Below are 21430 nucleotides of genomic sequence, written 5' to 3' on the forward strand. Positions count from 1 at the left end.
AGCATCATAACTGATTATTTCTAATTTTCCAAGTAAAAGAAATTTTTCAAAAAATTGCTGAGTTAGGAGTTTATGATTAGCACTAATGAGTATTGTCAATGCTAAGATACTTTCTACAATATGAAAACAAATTATTTCCAGCATTTTAAGCTTTAAATGAAGATGATTTAAAAAAACATAAAAACCTCATGGTAAACATATACTAAGACTTGACAGAAAAGTAATTCAATGACAATGTGAAAGTAAGAAAAAAAAGCAGTTCTTTTGCTTTAATCATTTTATTGGGGGCTTATACAGCTCTTATCACAATCCATACTTTGTATCAACCATATTTGTACATATGTTACCATCATCATTTTCAAAACATTTGCTTTCTACTTGAGTCCTTGGTATCAGCTCATTCCCTCCTACTCCCACTTTCCCTTCTTCATGAACCCTTGATAATTTATAAGATATTTTTTTCATGTCTTACACAGACTGTTGTCTCCCTTCACCCACTCTTCTGTTGTCCGTCCCCTGGGAGGGGGTTATATGTAGTAAATCATTGCGATCGGTTCCTCCTTTCTCCCCCACCTTCCCCATACCCTCCTGGTAATGGCTCTCAACATAGGTCCTGAGGGGTTTATCTGTACTGGATTCCCTATGCTTCCAGCTCTTATCTGTATCCGTTTACATGCTCTGGTCTAGCCAGATTTGTAAGGTGGAATTTGGGTCATGATATAGGGAGGGGAGGAGGGAGGGGAAAGATTAAAGAACTAGAGGTTAAGTTGTATGTTTCGTCAGTGCTATACCCCCACCCTGACTGGCTTGTCTCTTCCTTGTGACCCTTCTGTAAGGGGATGTCCAATTATCTACAGATGGGCTTTGGGTCTCCACTCTGCACTCCCCCTTGAGTATTTTTTTGTAAAATAGTAAGATTTATTGCACAAGAGGACTTCAAAAAGTTGGTGGAAAAGTCCTTTATCTTCCATTTCCATTTTCCCATAAATTTTTTAAGCTTCCCCACGTATATAGAGGATTCTTTTAGCTAACTAAATGCTGTTTTAGAATTTAATTCTTTAAAATAATTCTATGTAGGCATGATTTTCATTTTACAAAATTGGATACAAAATTGAACAACACTGTCAAGTTGCTTGACAGTGATTCTGAGTCGTATCACTTAAAATTCCGTGATCCTTGCTAACATGAAGTTTTATAATATAAAAACTTAACTACCTTCCCCACTCCCCAAATGCCACTGAAAAGTACAAACCGTTTTCTTACCAATTACTATTATCCACTGCATCTCCAAATCCTGGAGTATCAACTATTGTGAGCAGTAGCTGCACTCCACCTTCTTTGATTAAAACTTTGGATTGTTCCACCTGTAATAGTCAGTAGTCATATATTAACACTGTATATCACACTAGTTCTTTTCAACATGGCTAAGAGGTTTATCAAAATCAATCAGGATTCTTTTTCCAACCTAAAACTACCCATCCCCACATTTCCCTTAAAAATCAATATTTGGGTATATAAGAAGTTTTGGATATTTAAAAGAAAAGCATATATATATAAATAACTTAGAAAATGTTAGCAAATTTACATTGCATTTATAGCTCATAAACAAAAAACAAACTTGCTGCCCTTGGATCAATGAAAATTCATAGCACCCCCCCTTGTGGGTTTTCAAGACTGTAAGTGTTGACAGGAGTAGAAAGCCTAGTCTTCCTCCCTTAGAGCTGCTGGTTGGTTTTGAACCACTGACCATGGGGATCACAACCCAACATGTAACCACTTTACCACAGAAGAAGAAAGCAGGGGCTGATAAAATAGTAGTAACTACTAAAATCATAAAATATTTACTGAACCATAGTAGGGTAACAGGTGGACATTGGACCTCCTCACGCTCACTCCCTCAATACAAAAGCACCTTGCTCAGCTAAACGGTCATTCCATGATACCCACCTTCCAGACATGATCGCTAAAGACAGATTTGTGCATAAGCAAATGTGATGAAGAAAGCTGATGGTGCCTGGCTATCAAAAAGATATAGTGTCTGGGGTCTTAAAGGCTTGAAGGCAAACAAGTGGCCATCTAGCTCAGAAGCAACAAAGCCCACACAGAAGAAGCACAGAAGTCTAAGTGAACACGAGGTATTGAAGGGAGCAGGTAGCAGACAACAAAGAACAAAAACCATCATTATGTGATCACTTTCCCCACATAAACACTGAAGACGAATGTGTGCACAAGTAATTGTGGTGAAGAAGGCTGATGGTGCCCGGCTATTGAAAGATACAGCGTCTGGGATCTTAAAGGCTTGAAAGTAAACAAGCGGCCATCTAGCCCAGAAGCAAAAAGCCCACATGGAAGCAGCACACCAACATGTGTGTTCATGAAGGTCTGAGGGGACCAGGTTTCAAGCAACAAAGGCTGGGGGAGGATCATATCATCGCGAATGAGGGGAGTGCAAGATGGGAACCCAATGCCCATCTGTAGACAACTGGACATCCCTTGCAGAGGGGTCGTGGGGAGGAGATGAGTCACTCAGGATTCAGTGTAGCAATAATGAAACTCACAACTTCCTCTAGTTCTTAAACGCTTCCTCCCCCACAACTATCATGACCCCAATTCTACCTTGCAAACCTGGTCAGACCAGAGGATGCACAACTGTACAGTGGGGATCTGGAAACACAGGGAATCTAGGACTGATGAACCCCTCAGGACCAACAGTGAGAGTGGTGATACTGGGAGGGAAGGTGGGGTAGAAAGGGGGAACCGATCACAAGGATCTACATATAACCTCCTCTCTGGGGATGGGCAACAGGAAAGTGGGTGAAGGGAGACGCCAGGCAGTGTAAGATAAGATAAGATAATAATTTATAAATTACTATGGGTTCATGAGGGAGGGGGAGCGGGGAGGGAAGAGGGGGAGGAAAATTAGCTGATTCCAGGAACCCAAGTGGAAGGCGAATTTTGAGAATGAAGGCAACGAAGGTATGAGTGCTTTACTCAATTGATGTACGGATTGTGATAAGAGTTGTATGAGCCCCAATAAAATGATTTTTAAAATGTTTACTGAACCTAAATACATAGCTAATAGAAATGTGTAATTCATAGGCACAACTGTGATTAATCACACAAGCACATCTAACATATGAAGTATTTTCCTGGACAAACTCCATCTAGTTTGGTACAAATTAATTACTCGAGTAAACTTCCTATCATTCAGAAATCTTTCTTGACATAGTTGCAACTATTAAAATGGGTATTTATGTTATAGCTAAGATCTCATTTTAGTCTGACAAATGCCAATCAACAAAGGTCCAGGTAGTTTAGTTTTGTGGGGTTTTGTTTTATTAATTTGAGAGGGCACTGAACTTAGCAAAAGCCACAATTCCTGCTATAATCTAAGATTTGTTGTAACTCGAAACTTTGTATTAAAGGTATATAGACTATTCATCCTGAGTATGTTTCTGCTAGATGCAGTTCTTATCTGTGCTATAAGGTTACTGTGAGACAGAAGCAGCTAAATGGCACACAAGAAAATAAAAGAAACATTGACTCAAAAGGAAAAGTGAATAATTTCCCCAGAAGGATATAATTTCATTCAACACACAAATATATTAAGTGCTTATTAAGGATAATGGCTCCAGGTAAGCTGATATGCTACATAATATAAAAGTTACACCCTACGTCTGAGTCCTAAGAGCCACCCCCCAACCCCTAACCTCCAAAAAAACAAACCCACTACTGTGGAGTCAGTTCTGTCTCATGGTAACCCCATGTGTTAAAAGAGTAAAAATTATCCATAGGTTTTTCCTAATTAATGCAGGCTGAAATTTGTTTACATTTTGGTAAACTTAAACAGAAGTGGGGAAACTTATGAAACCCTGCTAGAAACTTAATCACTTTAGTAGAAAACAAGGACAGCATACTTGTCACAGCAATCAAATGTCTCATCCATGGGATTTTGAGCAAAGACAAGCACAATGATGTCCTACTCAAAAATGGCAGCCACCTATGCTGCTTTGTGTGGCACTCTCCAGAGTGCTGACTACAATGTAATATCCTGCAAATGAGGAACCTATATGGGTTGTAGTCTACAGCTTCACATTCCAGGGCTCTGAGCTGTACTTTTTCCAGTTTTGGATTACTCAATTTCTAAATATTTGAGTCTATTCCAATTTCACTTTTCTGGTCATGACTGAAATAATTCAAAGTACTACTAGGCAACCAATTGGAAACGGTCTATAACACACAGAATAAGGTGGTATAAATTAAATACCACATTTAAGAGGGAAAAGCATATGAAATGGACCATATATACTCAAGTATAAGCCGACCAACCTATCAGCCGAGGCACCTAATTTTACCACACCAAAAAAAAAAAAAAAGCATTAAAAATGTGCTGAAAAACTCAGCTTATACATGAGTATATAGGATATATGTCTTGGGAAAAACAAGCTCAACCACTTATGTGGGTAAACGGGTTTGGAAAGGAAACATGACTGGTTTGATGGTAGAAAAAAATAATGCCTTTCCATTTATCTGACATTTCCTTACAGTTACTAGCTGATGAAGTATGTACTGGGGAGTGAGACTAGCAACTATTAAACAAGTAAGTCCATTGTAAGTATAACCAACAGAGGTTTCTATAATATGGAAATATTCTATCTGCTCTGTCCAACTTGACCATAAAGTTCTTGAAATTTGGCTAGTGAGACTGAGGAGCTGGCTTTTAAATTTTACTTTAAGTTAGTGGCTAGTGACTGCTAAATTTAACAGTGTAGGGCTATAGCAATCAAGACAGAAACAACGTTACCTCTTAAAACTGGTAGGGAGGGAAAAAGGCCAGATTTGGATATATATATATCCATGGAAGGCTTCTTATCTTTAAATCAAAAGATATGCTCTTTAAATTGCTCTGAACCAGATATAAACATCAGTGAATGTTCGGAAGACCCCAAATATACATACTATATTTACTTAGATAAAATATGACTAGTAATCTGAATATTAATGTATTCTTTTCTCTGGATGTTTTTAAAAAATAAGAGTCTAACATTTTCTAATCATCTTAGTATCATAAATAGCTGCACATCACTTGGCAGAGCATTGTTTCTCATTATCTAAGATAGCACAGCTTGTCTGGTACCAAACTCAAACTCATTGCCATTGAGTCAACTCCGACTCAGGGACCATATCAAACCAAACTCAATGTCATTGAGTCAATGCTGATCATAGTGACCCCTTGTGGGTTTCCTAGAAAGCAACTACATGTGGGAGTAAAAAACCCAGGTTTTCTCCTGCAGAGTGTTGGTGGTTTCGAACTGCCAACCATGCAGATTGCAGCGCCACATGTAACCACTATACTACCAGGAGTCCCTGGGACAGAGTAAATCAGAAAACTGCCCCTGTGGATTTCAGGGGTTATAAGTCTTTGTAAGAGCAGAACGCCTCATTTTTCCCCCATGGAAGAGTTGTTGGGTTCAAACTGCTGGACTTACAAATAACAGCCCCCTGTGTAACCTGATACATCACCAAGGCTCCTCCATCTGGTACCAGGTTATATTAATAATGTGCCTCAGAAGAAACAATCTGACACATCAGTGTTAGATCAAGATTAAAAATTTAAGGGTTACTGTATCTCTGGCTTAGGAAATTCACATTATACTTAGTAGTGCACTACTCAAAGGACAATTAAGTCAAATCTAACATCTCAATATAACTTGGATTCATTAATTTGAGCCATTAAAAATGGATCACTCATTTATTCTAACTATCTTTGAAACAGAGCATCCAAGATAATCATACTATCCTTTTTGGGAATAATTATTTTAAATGGCTTAATACTGGATGTTAGAAACTGATGTAAAAATTGAACCGTTCTATATAAATCATCTGATTTTTCTTGCTTCAATTACAATCAAACTCTCAGCTCAACAAGACTAATTACTTATTGACTTGCTAAGAAAAATGAGGACCTATATTTTATGTCCTAGAGAATCTGTTTGCAAAGCTTCTTTTCCTCACTGGCCTATAAATAGATTTGTATGTATCCATACATGGTCAAACACAAATAAGTCAGCAACATATGGAAGACACACAGAAAACATAACTGTAAACTAGTGCCATTCACAGGATCCAAATGTATCCTGTCATCTGGTTTTGCAAGTATTCTCATGGGATCCATGGAAAACAAATTAGTTCAAGTTCAAGAATTTCAAACTTTTCTTAACAAATCTATTCCAAATGGCCATTTTCCCATGCCCTTTACTTTAGTAGGTCACATCAACATATTTTATGGCATCACTCAAGAGTTCTCTAAGATTAAATGGATAATTGAATACTAAATGAATCAAGAGGATTTTTAACTGTTTCTCCATGAAGAATAAATAAATGTAAAGCTCATTAAATTTTTTCATTATGAATTTACTGAAGCCTCTTTTAGTTCACTACATTTAAGAAATCCAAGATACTTATTTTCTTTTACTTTTCAGTTTATTTAAATCTAGATCTATAACAGACACATATATAAACTTCATAGCCTATAGAGAGCTATACTTTCAAAATCTAATATTTAAGGGCCATTTACTAATGTAAACAAATTTAGGTACCTCAAAAATTTGCTAGTAACTCAATATACCGTATATGCTTGTGTATATGCCAAGGTTTTCAGCACATTTTTAATGCATTTTTGTGGTAAAAGTAGGTGCCTCGCCTGATATTCGGGTTGGCTTATACTCAAGTAATATACGGTAAATTTTTGCTGTCTTTTAATGTGATCTGTTTAAGATACTGAAGAACTGCCAAGAACTCACATCCACCTGCTCTCAGGAGGTGGCCAAAGCTCTGTGGTGGTCTGCATTGCTTACACAGGAACTATCTAAATCAACCATTCAAAGACTCAAAAGATAAGTATGATATTACTGCTTTATCTTGTTCTACAAAAAAACTCAATAAGGGCAAATGACCAATAGTGTAATAATTAATTCAAAAAGTTACATCAAGATATAAAAGTTTACCAAGGTTGATAGAAAGATTCCAGTTTTGTTTCCTATCGTCAGAACATCATTCATCTTCTTGCAGTTTTTACTATTAGCTCAGATCTCATTCTGAATTAACCCACCTTTCTACACTACAATACGGATTAATGACTTTGAACCACAACCCTGCTACCTCATAATCCTTTTTACGTGCTCTGCATTCTAATTTTTATCCCACTTCCCAATATGACTATTTCAAATCTTCATTACTCCTCCCTAATCTTTCATCTATTATCAATGTCAAGATGGTCAGCAAAGTACCTCATCCCTACTTCAAACATGGCATCCACCCCCAATTGGTATGAATTGGCATTCAGCTCTTCCTATCCCTTTGGTTCAATTGAATAAATACCTCAATCTATTCAGGGGGATCTGATCCCATTTCCAATTTGCTATCGTCATCTTGACAACTACTAAAACCTATTTTCAATTTCTCTTTTCTAATGGACTATACTAATGAAAGGAGCCCTCCTGGTGTAGTGGTTACACATTGGGCTGCGACCTGAATAGTAGGCAGTTCGAAGCCACCAGCAGCAACGAAGGAGAAAGATTGGGCTTTCTACTCCTATAACCAGTCAGTCTTAGAAACCCACAGCAGGGGATCGCTTTGAGTCAGCATTGACTGACTGGCAATGAAGGTTTTTGTTGTTTTGACTAAGGATATATTTTTTGGTCTTTTTTTTTTTTTTAATTTTACACACACACGGTCTCTTTTTAAAGCAAAGACCAAAATACACTCTAAGCCTCCAATAGTTTGGGTATTCCCTTCCATTCCTTCCTTCATAGACATCACTCATGTTCACTATCTTAACTTTTCACTCACTTCTCAATCCTACTGCGCTTCACTAAAGCCAATCTAAAACATCCAATGGACCTGACATCATCATCTTCATCACAGTATCTTCTTTATTAAATCTTAAGATTTTGTCTATATTCATTAACTTGTGAAAACTTGGATAACTTTGGCTTGGTATCAGACATGTATTCAAAGGACTGGCTCAACTGCAAAATGAAGGGCATGGCCTCTGGCAGCAACCAAAATAAAAGCAAGGACTACGAACACACTCTAACTATGGAGGACTTGACCCCTGCCCTCAGTGAGTGTATCATCAATGTGAAGAAACTGTACTACTTTACCTGAGCAGCCTGACATCTGTGTATGTTTGTCCCCATGTCCCACAACAGCCTGTTTTCATAATAAACTTTATTGTGACAAAAGAAGAAAAAAAGACTGGCTAATAACTAACCCCAAAAAACCCTCACTGCGATAGAATTATGCCTGAAGGACAGGGCTGATGAACTGCACCAGTGAATTTCTGAGACTCAAAATCTTTATGGGAGTAACAAGTCCTGGCTTCCTCCCTCCCAGCAGCTGATGATTTCAAGCTACTGAGCTTGAATCAACTAGATGGCCATTGTTAGCAGCCCAACACTTTGACCACCATGCCACCAGCGTTCCTCTACACTTGCTGAAGAGGATCATAATTGAGGTATCATAGTTTAAAGGAACTATGAAGCAAGTAGCTCTAGGGATAGAATTCATTGTTTTCACCCTGGTTTAGAGGCGTTAGAGTTTACAGGTGGTACAAACAGTTGAGTGCCCACCTCTTAGTTAAAAGGCTGGCAGTATGAACCCCCAGAGGTACATTAAAAAGCAGGCCTGGCAAACTGCTTCCAGTAACAGCCTGGAGAACCCAGTGGAGACATTCTACTCTGCATACGTAGGGTTACCATGAGTCAGAATTAACAAGATGGCAATTAAATGGGTTTATTTTGTGCTAAATAAAGGGGCAGTTGGCAACTTTTCTGCAGTCAACTGAAATTACTGGATGTGACTCTTCTATCCATAGGCTTTGTAACTGCGATCAAATTGGGTGGGTAGTGTGCAAACAAACTGTCAAGAACTGTAACTCTGGAATTGGTCAGTTTGGGGCATCAATGCAATGCTAGTATTAACGTGAGACATCTCAGAAGCAGGAACAGAGTACTGCCACCAAGAAAGAAGATCACTGAGTGAAGCATGTGTGAGATCACTGCATAAAGAGGTAGCAGAGAGACAGAAAATGAGATATGAGAAGAACATAGCATGAGACAACAGTAGACTTTCTGGCTAACAGAATTAATAACAGGTGGCTGGCTTACAGCGTGGGGTATCCTTTAGTATTTATCAGCACACAAGGAGCATTGTAACCCTCACGGGAGACAAAGGGCATGTGCCCAGAGACTGATGACCAGAGAAAGACATGCCAGCCAGCATGACTAAGAAGAGATCCCACAGAAAAAAAGAATTGTATCCTTAATGTTTCTAATTTCTAGAAATCTATAACATCACTACTAAATTCTCATAATTGTTAAGTATTGTCTGTGGGCTCTGCGTGCCCAATGCAACAAATTAGCAAACCCAGCAGAAAAGCAGAATGTCACAGGAGGGATAGTTGGTGGTGTCAGAACAGGGGAAAGTGGAAGCATGTCTGACTTCTGCCTTATAACAATCAGCCTTGGGGTGGTGTGAAGTTGCAGTCTCTTTCCCTCTTGTATAGCCAACGAAGGTCAGATGTGTCCCCCACATAATTTCTTCACTTTCAAATATATATTAAATGTTTTTTCTTTTTAAAAATTTTCAAATATAACAAAATGCCCAAATCAAAATCAATAGCTGTGACACAAATAATAGTCCATGTAATGTTTTTTCCCTAAAAAATTCCCAATCAAGATATTTGAGATTGTACCATGAAGCAGAACACAAAATACTCTAATTTTTCTTAGCACTTAGTTTTAGTTGTGTTGACTGGTAGACTATTATGTATGAATGAATGTAATTAGAAGTGAAGAGGATTGTTTCATTCCCTTTGTTATTCTTAAAGAGCTGAGTAAAAAAAAAAAAAATCAAAGGAAAATTGGTCCCTGTCAGACTTCCTGTCTTCTGAGCTAGTATGAAACCAATTTGTATCAAGTCAGAAATGCTATAGAACAACAGTTCTCAAAGTATCTGAGCAGCAGTAGCATAACCTGATTCTTTCTTATTAATACAAATTATTTGGGTCCTGCTCTAAACTTACAGAAAACTGAGAAGGGGGCTCAGGAGCCTGTTTAGACAGACTGTCAGTATTGCACCTTGTTTGAGAACCACTGGTAGAAAATGCTCCAAGAGTAGTGTTAGGTCACATCTGGGGTTGCACAGCACGGTCAGGAATTTCCCTTACAGTTTCTAGTATTGAAACCTTCAACAAATCAGAGCTTCAGAATCATCTGTTTAATGTAAACATTCTCTCATTCCCTCTAAGGCTATGGACTAAAAATAATGGTGCCCAAAGAGATTATGAGATAATGGTTTTACATTCTGCTCCCCATTTGGCTATATCATAGGAATTATTTTATTTTAAAGGTTAAGATTCCAGAAAGACTTTTAATTCAGAAAAATATTTACCTTTCAAAACTTACAATTCTGTTCCTACTGATCTTAATATATGTAGGCTAAGATATATACTGCTGACTACTCAACTAAGAGTTAGGAACTTCCTAGAGTAAATCATTTGCTACACTACTGAGCTTGAGGAAAAGTCAATGAACTATTAAAGTAAATTACATTTATTCTCTGAGGGCTGGCAATTAATAGAGATTAACAGCTGGGTTTAGTCAGGAAAGGAGCCCTGGTGGTACAGTGGTTATGCACTGGGCAGCAATCCACATGGTTGGCAGTTCAAAACCACCAGCAGTTCTGTGGGATAAAGACTGGGGTTTCTATTCCCATACATAATTATGTTTCTGAAACCCATGAGGGGGAAGGGGGTCGCTATGAGTCGGCACTGACTCACTGGCAGTGAGTTTGGTTTGGTTAGTCAGGCAGAGTGGAAGAGCCATACCAGGAACTCCTGTCATTTGAGTGACTATAAACACAACTAAACCGGCATCATTCTGAGAAACAACACGGTATACTTGGCTGAAGAAGAGGGGGTGGAAGAGAGACTTCACTAAAATACTATTACTAAGCAAATAACCCAAACAATAACGGGGCCCAAAAATGGTGGGCCCCTATAGTTGTTACATTTGATGTAATTCCCAACTTCAATACACACACACACACACACACACACACACACACACACGGCATGCAAAGACATAGTAATGCATAACCAAGACACCAAAAAAAGCAGGGGGACAAACCTAAATACCTTTTTTGAATGACCAGATGATGTACGATTTGATAGGAAATGCTTTCAAGGTAATTATATATTCTAAGAACTAAAGGAATCTTTGATGAAAGCGGGGGGAGGGGAGTGTCACGTCAAACAGAATATATCATTAAAGAGACATTAATTTCAAGAGAATCAAAGGAAAATTCTTAAGTTGAAAAATACTATAAAAAATCTACTAGAGGGAACCAGATTTGAACTGACAGAAGAAAAAAACTAGTAAATTTGAAACTAGCATAAAGATTATGCAAAATATAGGAAAAAATACAGTGTGAAGAAAAAAGAACAAATCCGCAAAGAAATGTGCAATACCATCCATAAGTACACCAACATATGTGTTATTATGGGATATTGAAAAGCAACAGACTATATGCCCAATAAGCTCTGCCAACTCCAATTAAAATAAATACAAAAACAAACAGCATCACAGAAAACAATGCTGAAAAGTCAGAAATATAAAGAAGATCTTGAAAGCAAGAAGAAAGCACAAGGGACTCAGTAACACTAACAACTGATTTCTCAGCAGTAATAAAAGGGGAAGTCAATGAGATAACATTCAAAGCATTCAAAGGAAAAATGTCAACCAAGAATCCTAAAAATAAATCCAGAAAAGCTACTATTCAAACATGAAGGCAAAATAAAGACTTTCCCAGATAAAACCTGAAGAATTCATTACTTACAAACTTGCCTAAAAAGGAATACTAACGGAAGTTTTCAGGCTGCAAGCAAGCTGATCCCCAGATTTTGATTTATATGAAAAAGCAAATAGCACCAGTAAAAAATTAAAATAAACTCCTTGCCATAAGCTGCTTCTGACTTATAGTGATCCTATATAGGGTTTTTGAACTATAAATCTTATGAGACCATATGGCCTATGAAGCTGCTGATGGGTTTGAACCACCAACCATCTGGTTAGCAGGTCAATGCCTAACGCACAGTGTCAACATGATTTATACTTTAATCTTTTCTCTTAACTGATTTAGAGAGCAATTGCATAAAGTATGTACCCAATGTATTTGGGGGCTGTACCACATCGAATAATGGATGTTAATAATTTGCCAGTAATAAAGAGCAAAGCTTTAACAGATTAGGTAAATAATCACAAATAGTATCATTTACTGGGTTTTCAACATTGAAAAATGTAACATATAAACAATAAAAGCACAAAGGAAAATAACTATTTTAGAATAACCACTCTATAGATTAGACTTGAGTTAGTATCCATATGGAATCAAGCTGATAACCGTAACTTGACTCATTGGATTAGAATCTCAGTTGTCAGTGAAGCTATGTTAATAGTGGAAGACAGTCACAAAGGTGAGACTGGTTATACAGCACAATGCATTACTGTCACTAAGAAAATAGCAGAAACTGTTCAAGCCAACACAGTAACAAATTAAAATCCTGGAAATTATTAGACTCAAATTCACAATGGAACAATGTCAAATAATCTAAAGACAATCACAATTTTTGAAAAAATAATTTTAAGACAAAAACAAAGGTTTATGTAAAAAATGAAAATTTTAAAAAGGTTTATGGTAAGCAATGTTTATGCAACTAGAGGGGGAGGAAAAAAACCTCAAAATGTAGGGAGAGATTAAATAATGAAATTAAAATGCTACTCTAGAAATTGCTCACTAAAACAATGGAAGAATGTAGGGTCAAAAAACACAGGAAAAGATGCAGAAAACAAAAAGTAAAAAAGCAGACTTAAATACAAATGCATCAATAACATCATCAAATGTGAACTGGCTAACTAATCTAATTAAAAGGACAATATTATCAAGTTGGATGGAAAAAAATGATCCAATTCTACGTTGTCAACAATACATACACACACTTTAAAGTCAAAGATACAAGTATATGAAAAAAATATATATTATAGAGTGACACTAAAATACACTTTAAAACAAAAACCACTAGAAACAAGGAGGGGCATTTTTACATTGATTGATAAAAGATCAAGAGTATAATATAGCAGTTATAAATGTCTATGTGGAGACCCAAAGCCCATTTGTCAGCCACTGGCGATCCCCTCACAGAGGGGTTTAGGAGAGGAGATGGGTCAGTCAGGGTGCGATGAAGTACTGATGAAGAACACAGCTTTCCCCCAGATCCTGGATGCTTCCTCCCCCCAGCTACCATGATCCAAATGCTACCTTGCAAGACTGGATAGAGCAGAGGTTGTTCACTGGTGCATATGGGGGCTGGAGGCTCAGGGAATCCAGGGTGGACAATACCTTCAGGACCAGGGGTGTGAGGGGTGATGCTGGGAGACTGGAGGGTGAGTGGGTTGGAAAGGGGGAACTGATTACAAGGATCCACATGTAACCTCCTCCCTGGGAGATGGACGGCAGAGAACGGGGGGAAGCGAGACTCCGGATAGGGCAAGATATGACAAAATAACAATCCATAAATTATCAAGGGCACATGAGGGCGGAGTGAGCGGGGAGGGAAGGGAAAAAAAGAGGACCTGATGCAAAGGGCTTAAGTGGAGAGCAAATGCTTTGAAAATGATTAGGGCAAAGAATGTACGGCTGTGCTTTATACAATTTGATGTATGTATATGTATGGATTGTGATAAGAGTTATATAAACCCCTAATAAAAGGTTTTAAATAAGTAAATAATGAAAATAAATGTCTATTACCCAGTAATAAAATATCAAGTTACATGAAGTAAAAGCTAACAGAAATTGATAAAAGGCCATTTCAATAATATAAACATAAATACTTCACTTTCAATAGGAGACATTACTAGAAAGACCAACAAGAAAATAGAAGATTTGAACAACATAATAAACAATTAGTCATATCAGACATTTGCAGAACACTTCAACTAAAACAAGACGTTCTTTTCAAGAGTGCATGGACCATTTTCCAAAATCCACTATGTTGACTCATAAGTAAACCTCAATAAACTTAAATATATGGAAATAATTTGAAGTATGTTCTCTCAAAGCTAAGAATGGCTGCCAGTTGACAGGCAGCAAGAAAACGGAAATCTCAGTTCACATGGGACACAATCCAGTCATATCTTGATTTTTGCCAGAATATGTACTTCTGACTTGAAGAACTGTAAGATAATAAGTTAGTGTTAACTATTAATTAAAAGAAGCCTGGGGGGGGGACACACACAGCAATTATTAAAAACCAGATCAAGCATGAAGTGTATCAAAAGGGGGATCATATGACAAGGTTTTAATCATTCAAGTCAAATTTATCATTTTAATCTATTATAATCATCTCAAAAATACTCTTGTCTGATCACCAGGTTCTTTCCATCCCTCAATTATGGTTAGAGGGAAAGTATAGGAGGCTTATTCGTTGTGTAGAGATCCCACAAATGTATACTGTCATCCACAACTCACCAGTATCTCAAAACTTAGGCTCTGATATTATTTGCATCTTTGTATTTGGGTTATATAATTTATATTCATTGGATCGTATATGTTGGTGTGCATCTTTCCCATGGGCTTAGCTGATGTCTCACATAGAAAGCTGTTTGAAAACAAGTCTTAGGACCCCAGATGCTATTCTTTCAGATAGTTGGCGCCATCGAATTTCTTCACACTTTGAACATCCGTATCTTCTGTGTTGCCTTCACGAGCAAGGCCATGTTTTAAGAATTAATTGTTCTTAAATCAAAAGTAAGGGTTTTATCTCTGTTGTATTTTGTCATTGTTAGTGCCTTTCCGGACTCTGTTGAGTATTTTTCTATGATTTTTGGTATGTGAAAACTAGGAGGGATGAACCTGATACACCTATATAAACAAAACCTAGAATAAGGGTTCATGACGGGTAGTGTAGTACATGGGAAGCAGGGGGTTCGGGGTGGGGTAGGGTTCTGATATAAAAGAGTAAGAGAAGACAATGTTTTGGAATGATTGTGGTAGCGACTGTACAACACTGTTGGATATGACGGAATAGTAGAATGGTATAATGTCTGGATTAGGTCCTAAATAAAATAGTTTGGAAGGTGGGGGTGGGGCGGAAGAATCCTTGGTACTACACTTGTTTAAGTGTTGACCTGCTAACTGAAAAGGTCATAGTTTGAACCGATCCAGAGAAAGACGAAGCTATCTGCTTCTGTAAAGATTTAAACCCTAGGGGCAGATTGGGTTGCTATGAGTCAAAGTTGAGTCAATAGCAGTGGGTTTATATCAAGTGAAAACAATGATAGTAAGAAAAGGTTCAAATACTCAAAAGACTGTATGAATTGAGGAATAGACACTTCTTATGAGAATTTGTTCTTTAACACGTGATGCTGGAAAAAATTGGGTATTTACCTACAGAAAAATGAAGCAAGACCCTTATCTCACTCCATGCACAAGAATAAACTCAAGGTGCCAGACATCTGTGCACCAATGTTCATTGTGGCATAGTTCACAATTGCAAGGAGTTGGAAACAACCCAAAATTCCAACAACTGACGAGGACTGAAAAGCTGTGGTACATACATACAATGGAGTACTTACGCATCGCTAAAAAGCAGTGATGAACATATGAAGCACATCGCTGCATGGGAAGAACTGGAGGAAATCATGCTAAGCGAAGTAAGCCAAAAACAGAAGGGCAAGTACAACATGAGCCCGCTGAGGTAAGCTTTAAAAAAAAAAAAATGCAAAGGGGCATAGGGAAAAAGCTACGGTATACAAACAATCTTGGGGTAAGTACCAGATAGTATGGCAGGGACCAGACCAAATTCAGGGATACATATGGTAACCAATGAAAAAGGAGGTGGGGAAAGAAAAATAATAAAAAAAGAAATGGGTAGCAGGGGCACAGGGCACTAAGCCACCCAAGAGGAGGGTATTGTTTATATCTCCACAGGGAATGAGGGACCAGACTTCAACCCGGTGCTCCAAGATATGAATGCAATATGCCAGCGTAGAATAGGGAACCAGTCAAGAGGTCTGAGGGGCTGATCCCAATTCCACCTACTATGTGAACAACTGCCCCTCCCCCCAGAAGAATTATTTCAGAGGACAGCACTGAATCTGCAGTTCTGGGAGAGGGACATATCTGATTGGAGCACAGGGGAAAAGATGAAAGGGGAGGAGCACATCCTGGCCCACCAGGCCTTAAGGACAATGTTCCTGCTCAAAACAGCCAGTTCACAGAGAGGACCACATACGTAGCCAGCCCCACTAAGAGACACGACATCCCTCAGTGACCCATACCCCTACAGGGAACAACACCAGAGAGGTGGGAATTGCGCCCTATCTGATCCCGCCACACCGAGGCAAAACATTAAGGGGGTGCAACAGAACAGCAAGGGAATGGAGTAGTGAGGTCCCCAAGGAATGCTGAAGGTGCCCCAACAGACTGGACTGGAAAACACTCCTGAAGGCTAACAAACAGTCCTTGAACTAACTACAAGCGTTTCTTTCTTGTTGTGTCATTGGTTTGTTGTTGTTGTTGTTTTGTTGTATATCTGTCATTGGTTTGTTGTTGTTGTTGTTTTGTTGTATATTGTTTGGTTTTGCTCTGTCTTATTTTTGTGCATGCTATTATCTCCACAGGTCTGTTAAATAAGATAGGCTGGATGAACAATCTGGAGGCTAAACAATGGTACCAGGGCGATATGGGAGAGGGGGAGGTGGGGGGAAAGGAAGTGGTGTTAACAAACCCTGGAAAAAGGGAACAAGTGATCCGTATCAGTGGTGGGGAGAGTATAGGAGGCCTGGTAGGGCGTGATCAAGAGTAATGTAACCAAGAGGAATTACTGAAACCAAATGAAGACTGAGCATGACAGTGGGACAAGAGGAAAGTCAAAGGAAATAGAGAAAAGTGCTAGGAGGCAAAGGGCATTTATAGAAGTCTAAATAAAGGCATGTACACATGTAAATATATTTATACATGAGGATGGGGAAATAGATCTATGTGCATATATTTATAGGTTTAGTATTAAGATAGCAGACGGACATCGGGCCTCCACTCATGTACTCCCTCAATGCAAAAATACTTTGTTCTATTTAACTGGCATTCCATGTTGCTCACCTTCCTGACACAATTGAAGACAAAGTGGGTATGTAGCAAATGTGGTGAAGAAAGATGATGGTGCCCGGCTATCAAAAGATACAGTGTCTGGGGTCTTAAAGGCTTGAAGGTAAACAAGCAGCCATCTTGCTCAGAAGCAACAAAGCCCACATGGAAGAAGCACACCAGCATGTATAATCACGAGAAGTCGAAGTGATCAGGTATCATGCATCATCAGAAGAAAAAATCATTGTGAATGGGGTGGGGGGGGTGGGGGAGTGCAGAGTGAAGACCCAAACCCATTTGTAGGCCACTGGACATCCCCTTACAGAAGGGTCTCGGGGAGGAAATGAGCCAGTCAGGGTGTGATGTAGCAACAATGAAACAAACAACTTTTTTCTAGTTCCTAAATACTTCCTCCCCATCGCCATCATGATCCCAATTCTACCTTACAAATCAGGCTAGACCAGAGGATGTACACTAGTACAGATGGGAGCTAGAAACACAGGGAGGCCAGTGGGGATGATCCCTTCAGGACCAGTGGTATGAGTGGCGATACCGGGAGGATGGAGGGACGGTGGGTTGGAAGCAGGGAACTGATTACAAGAATCTACGTATGACCTCCTCCGTGGGGGACAGACGGCAGAAGTAGGTGCAGGGAGACGTAGGACAGGGCAAGATATGACTAAATAATAATTTGTAAATGATCAAGGGTTTATGGGGGAAGGGGAGGAGTGGGAGGGAGGGGAAAAATGAGGAGCTGATGCCAGGGGCTTGGGTAGAGAGCAAATGTTTTGAGAATGATGAGGCAAAGAAATGTACAAATGTGCTTTGCACAACTGATGTATGTATGGATTGTGAGAAGAGTTTTACGAGCCCCTAATAAAATGATTAAAAAAGAATTTATTAAATAAGATGACAGAACAGTACAATTAATAAACAATGACTAAAGTTTTTAAGAGATACTCTTTGGGGCAAATGTTACTTTAAGAGGAATGAAAAATATAAATCTAGTAACTGTTAACCTTATTACCACTGTGTCTATTCTAACTCATAGAGACCCTACAGGGCTGAGTAGAACTGGCTCAAAGAATTTCCAAGGCAACCATTTTTACAGAAACAGACTGATACTATCTAGCTTTGGGAGTAACATGTTTAATCAATCAGCCACGAATACTCCTCAATCTCATAGCGAAATTACTCACTACCATCTAGTCACTGCCATCAACTCAGCACTCCAATAGAACAGAGTAGAATTGTTCCTTAAGGTTTCTAAAATTAAATCTTGACAGTAGTGGACAGCCTCATCTATCTCCAAGAGAGCAGCTGGTGGGTTTGAACTACTGACCTTGGAGTTAGAAGCCCAATGTTTAACCCCCAGTGTCACCAGTGCTCCTATATTTCGTAGAGTGGTTAATTCATCTGTAGAATTTACTACCTTCAGATGTCGGACAGTGTAAGACATGACAAAATAATAATATTTCTAAATTATCAAGAGTTCATGAGGGAGGAGGGGCGGGAAAAATGAGATGATACCAAAGGGTCAAATAGAAAGTAAACATTTAGAAAATTATGATGGCAACATATGTACGAATATGGTTTGATACCATTGATGTATGGATTTGTATAAGAGCTTTAAGAGCCCCCAATAAAATGATTTGAAATTTTTTTATAAAGTTTGTCTGTCATCAGAAGACCCAAAACAAACAATTTTATCAATGCAAATGGGGGGGGGGGGTGAGGAGGCTGGCGCATGCAGAGTGGAGGCCCAAAGCTCACCTGCCCACCTGTAGACAATTGGACAGCCTCCCACAAAAGGGTCACAAGGAAGGGATGAGCCAGCCAGGGTGCATTTATAGCACCGATGAAACACAACATTCCTCTAGTTCTTTAATACTTCCTCACCTCCAATATCATGATCACTTACAAATCCAGCTAGACCAGGACATGTACACTGGTACAGATAAGACACTTGGAATCCAAGACAGATAAACCCCTCAGGCACAATAATGGGAGTAGTGGTACCATGAGGGTAGGGGGAAGGGGTAGAGAAAAGGAGAACCATTCGCAATGATCAACATATAAACCCCACCTAGGGTGATAAACAACAAAAAAAATGGGTGAAGGGAGACCGCAGACAGTGTAAGATATGAAAATGATGATTTATAATTTATCAAGGGTTCATGAGGGTGGGAGGGTGGGGAAGTGAGGGTTAAAAAAAATGAGGAGCTGATACCAAGGGTTCAAATAGAAAGAAAATGTTTTGAAACGGATGATGGCAACATATGTACAAATGTGCTTGACACAATGGATGCATGGATTGTTGTAAGCGCCCCCAATAAAAAGATGTATTAAAAAAATTTTAAAGAAAATACCTCCGCAAAATAATGTTTTGTCTGGGGGGAAAAAAGCAGATATATGAATTGGCACTCTAGTAGCAATATTTTCTATTTTTCCTGTACAAGGGTACAGGAAAACAAGTTAGCAGTATCTAATAAAATTACACACACCTTAGTAAACCCATTACAGATTTTATATGCCAGGAGTTTCATGTTAATGGCAAATTTCTTTTTTTTGAAAAATATTCAATTTTCCACACATTTTTAAAAGTTCCCTCCTATATACAATAGACTTTACACTCAACAGATATAAATGCTATGACTACCAAAGGACATGTGGGCGGACAGTCGTAGTCAAACATTGGAATCCAAATGCTTGACAATAGAAATGATGCTGTGAAATCTGAAGGGGTTTCAAACACTTCATGGTGACTTTTCTTTTTTCTTTTCCCCTGTTATCTTTTAAACTACATTTTCCATGATTTTTGAAGCCCTCTTATATTCAAGAATGGGGTATTATGCAGCAGTGAAAATGAACCACAACATCCAGCATTATAAATATCAAAGACAGAAATACAAAAATAGGCAAAACTAATACAGATAGAGATCCCAATGGTGCTAACCTTTTCTTTTCATGGTAGGGAGGCATTATTAAATGAGAGGGACCCAAGAGTCTTCTAAAGGGTAAGAAATGCACAAAACCTAGATGTAAGGGCAGTAAAATTCATCAAGCTCTAGCTTCAGATTTGTGCCCTTTCAGTACATAAGTCACCTAATCAATAAAACATTACATAAAAATTAAAATCCGCTCAAGATAATAATCGGTTTAAATTTTTTAAATTATCAAATTAAAAAAACCTCAACTAAAACTATTCTTATAAATTAAAAAACTTTTTTACTCAGTTATTCAATAAATAGTACCATATAGTTAACTATATAACAGATTCTAAGCAATAAAGCCACTACCCATGGGGCTATGGGTAGAAAGCAGTTAACCGTATAATGCCTGATTTTTTAATTTCAGGGGGAACATTTTTTTTGTTTTTATTCTTTACTTTCATAGTTATCAATATATATAACAACCAAAATATATTAATTATCGTATATACTTGTGTATAAGCCGAGTTTTTCTGTACAAAAAATGTGATGAAAAACTGGGGTTCGGCTTATACACGGGTCAGTGGTACCCCAGCGAGTTGTAACATCTCGCGGGTGATTGCCGTTCCTCCGCTGTTCATTCAAAGCCCCGCTGACACTGCAGGGCTTTGAATGTTTGTTTACTCACATCTAACCCATCAGAGTCGTCCTATGATGTAGACAGCTCCAATTTGCAGAAGTACCCTTAGTGATTCACTTACGCTGGCAGCTGAACTGGTAAGGATGTCTCTGTAGCTGCGCTCCGTCTCTCCCCTCTGGTCTCTGTGTTAATTCACATCCTGCATGTCCCACCCTAGGCTTATACTCAAGTCAATCAGTTTTTCTGGTTTCCCAGGTAATAATTAGGTACCTCGGCTTATATTTGAGTATATACGGTAAATGTTATGAAAACATTGAGCTTGGCATTGTAGGGTTAAATAGGGCAGTAAGAGAAGGCATTGTTGAATAAACTATCTTTGAACAGATATCTATAGAAGTCAGGAAGCAAGTGATGAGGAATCTCAAGGGTGATTATTTGAGGTGCAGAGAAACAAAATGGAAATCCCCTGGCAAAGTAGGCATGGTCTGGCTCCAGAAATACAAAGGAGGTTGGTTTGGCTCGAAAAGAATAAAACGGTGAGCTGGGGGAGGAAGTGTGTGTGTGCTGAGAGCAAATCATACAAGCATACAGATCGCCTAGGTTACTGAAATGCCTTTCATCTTTGAGCAGGAGTGACAGGATCTGACTCTTACTG

The 21430-nt window shown here is 38.5% G+C and overlaps 1 protein-coding gene across 1 annotated transcript in view; it reads right to left on the reverse strand.

Annotated features, from left to right (window-relative positions):
• The window catches only part of SEPTIN7 (septin 7), a gene marked incomplete at its 5' end in the record, with an annotated part of 78407 nt that overhangs the window by 36389 nt on the left and 20588 nt on the right, over window positions 1-21430 (reverse strand). The window contains 1 exon segment of the mRNA XM_075557322.1: window positions 1264-1364. Coding sequence (XP_075413437.1) covers window positions 1264-1364 — 101 coding nt within the window.

The sequence above is a fragment of the Tenrec ecaudatus genome, chromosome 9 (assembly GCF_050624435.1).
Source record: "Tenrec ecaudatus isolate mTenEca1 chromosome 9, mTenEca1.hap1, whole genome shotgun sequence".
In the NCBI taxonomy this organism is placed as follows: domain Eukaryota; kingdom Metazoa; phylum Chordata; class Mammalia; order Afrosoricida; family Tenrecidae; genus Tenrec; species Tenrec ecaudatus.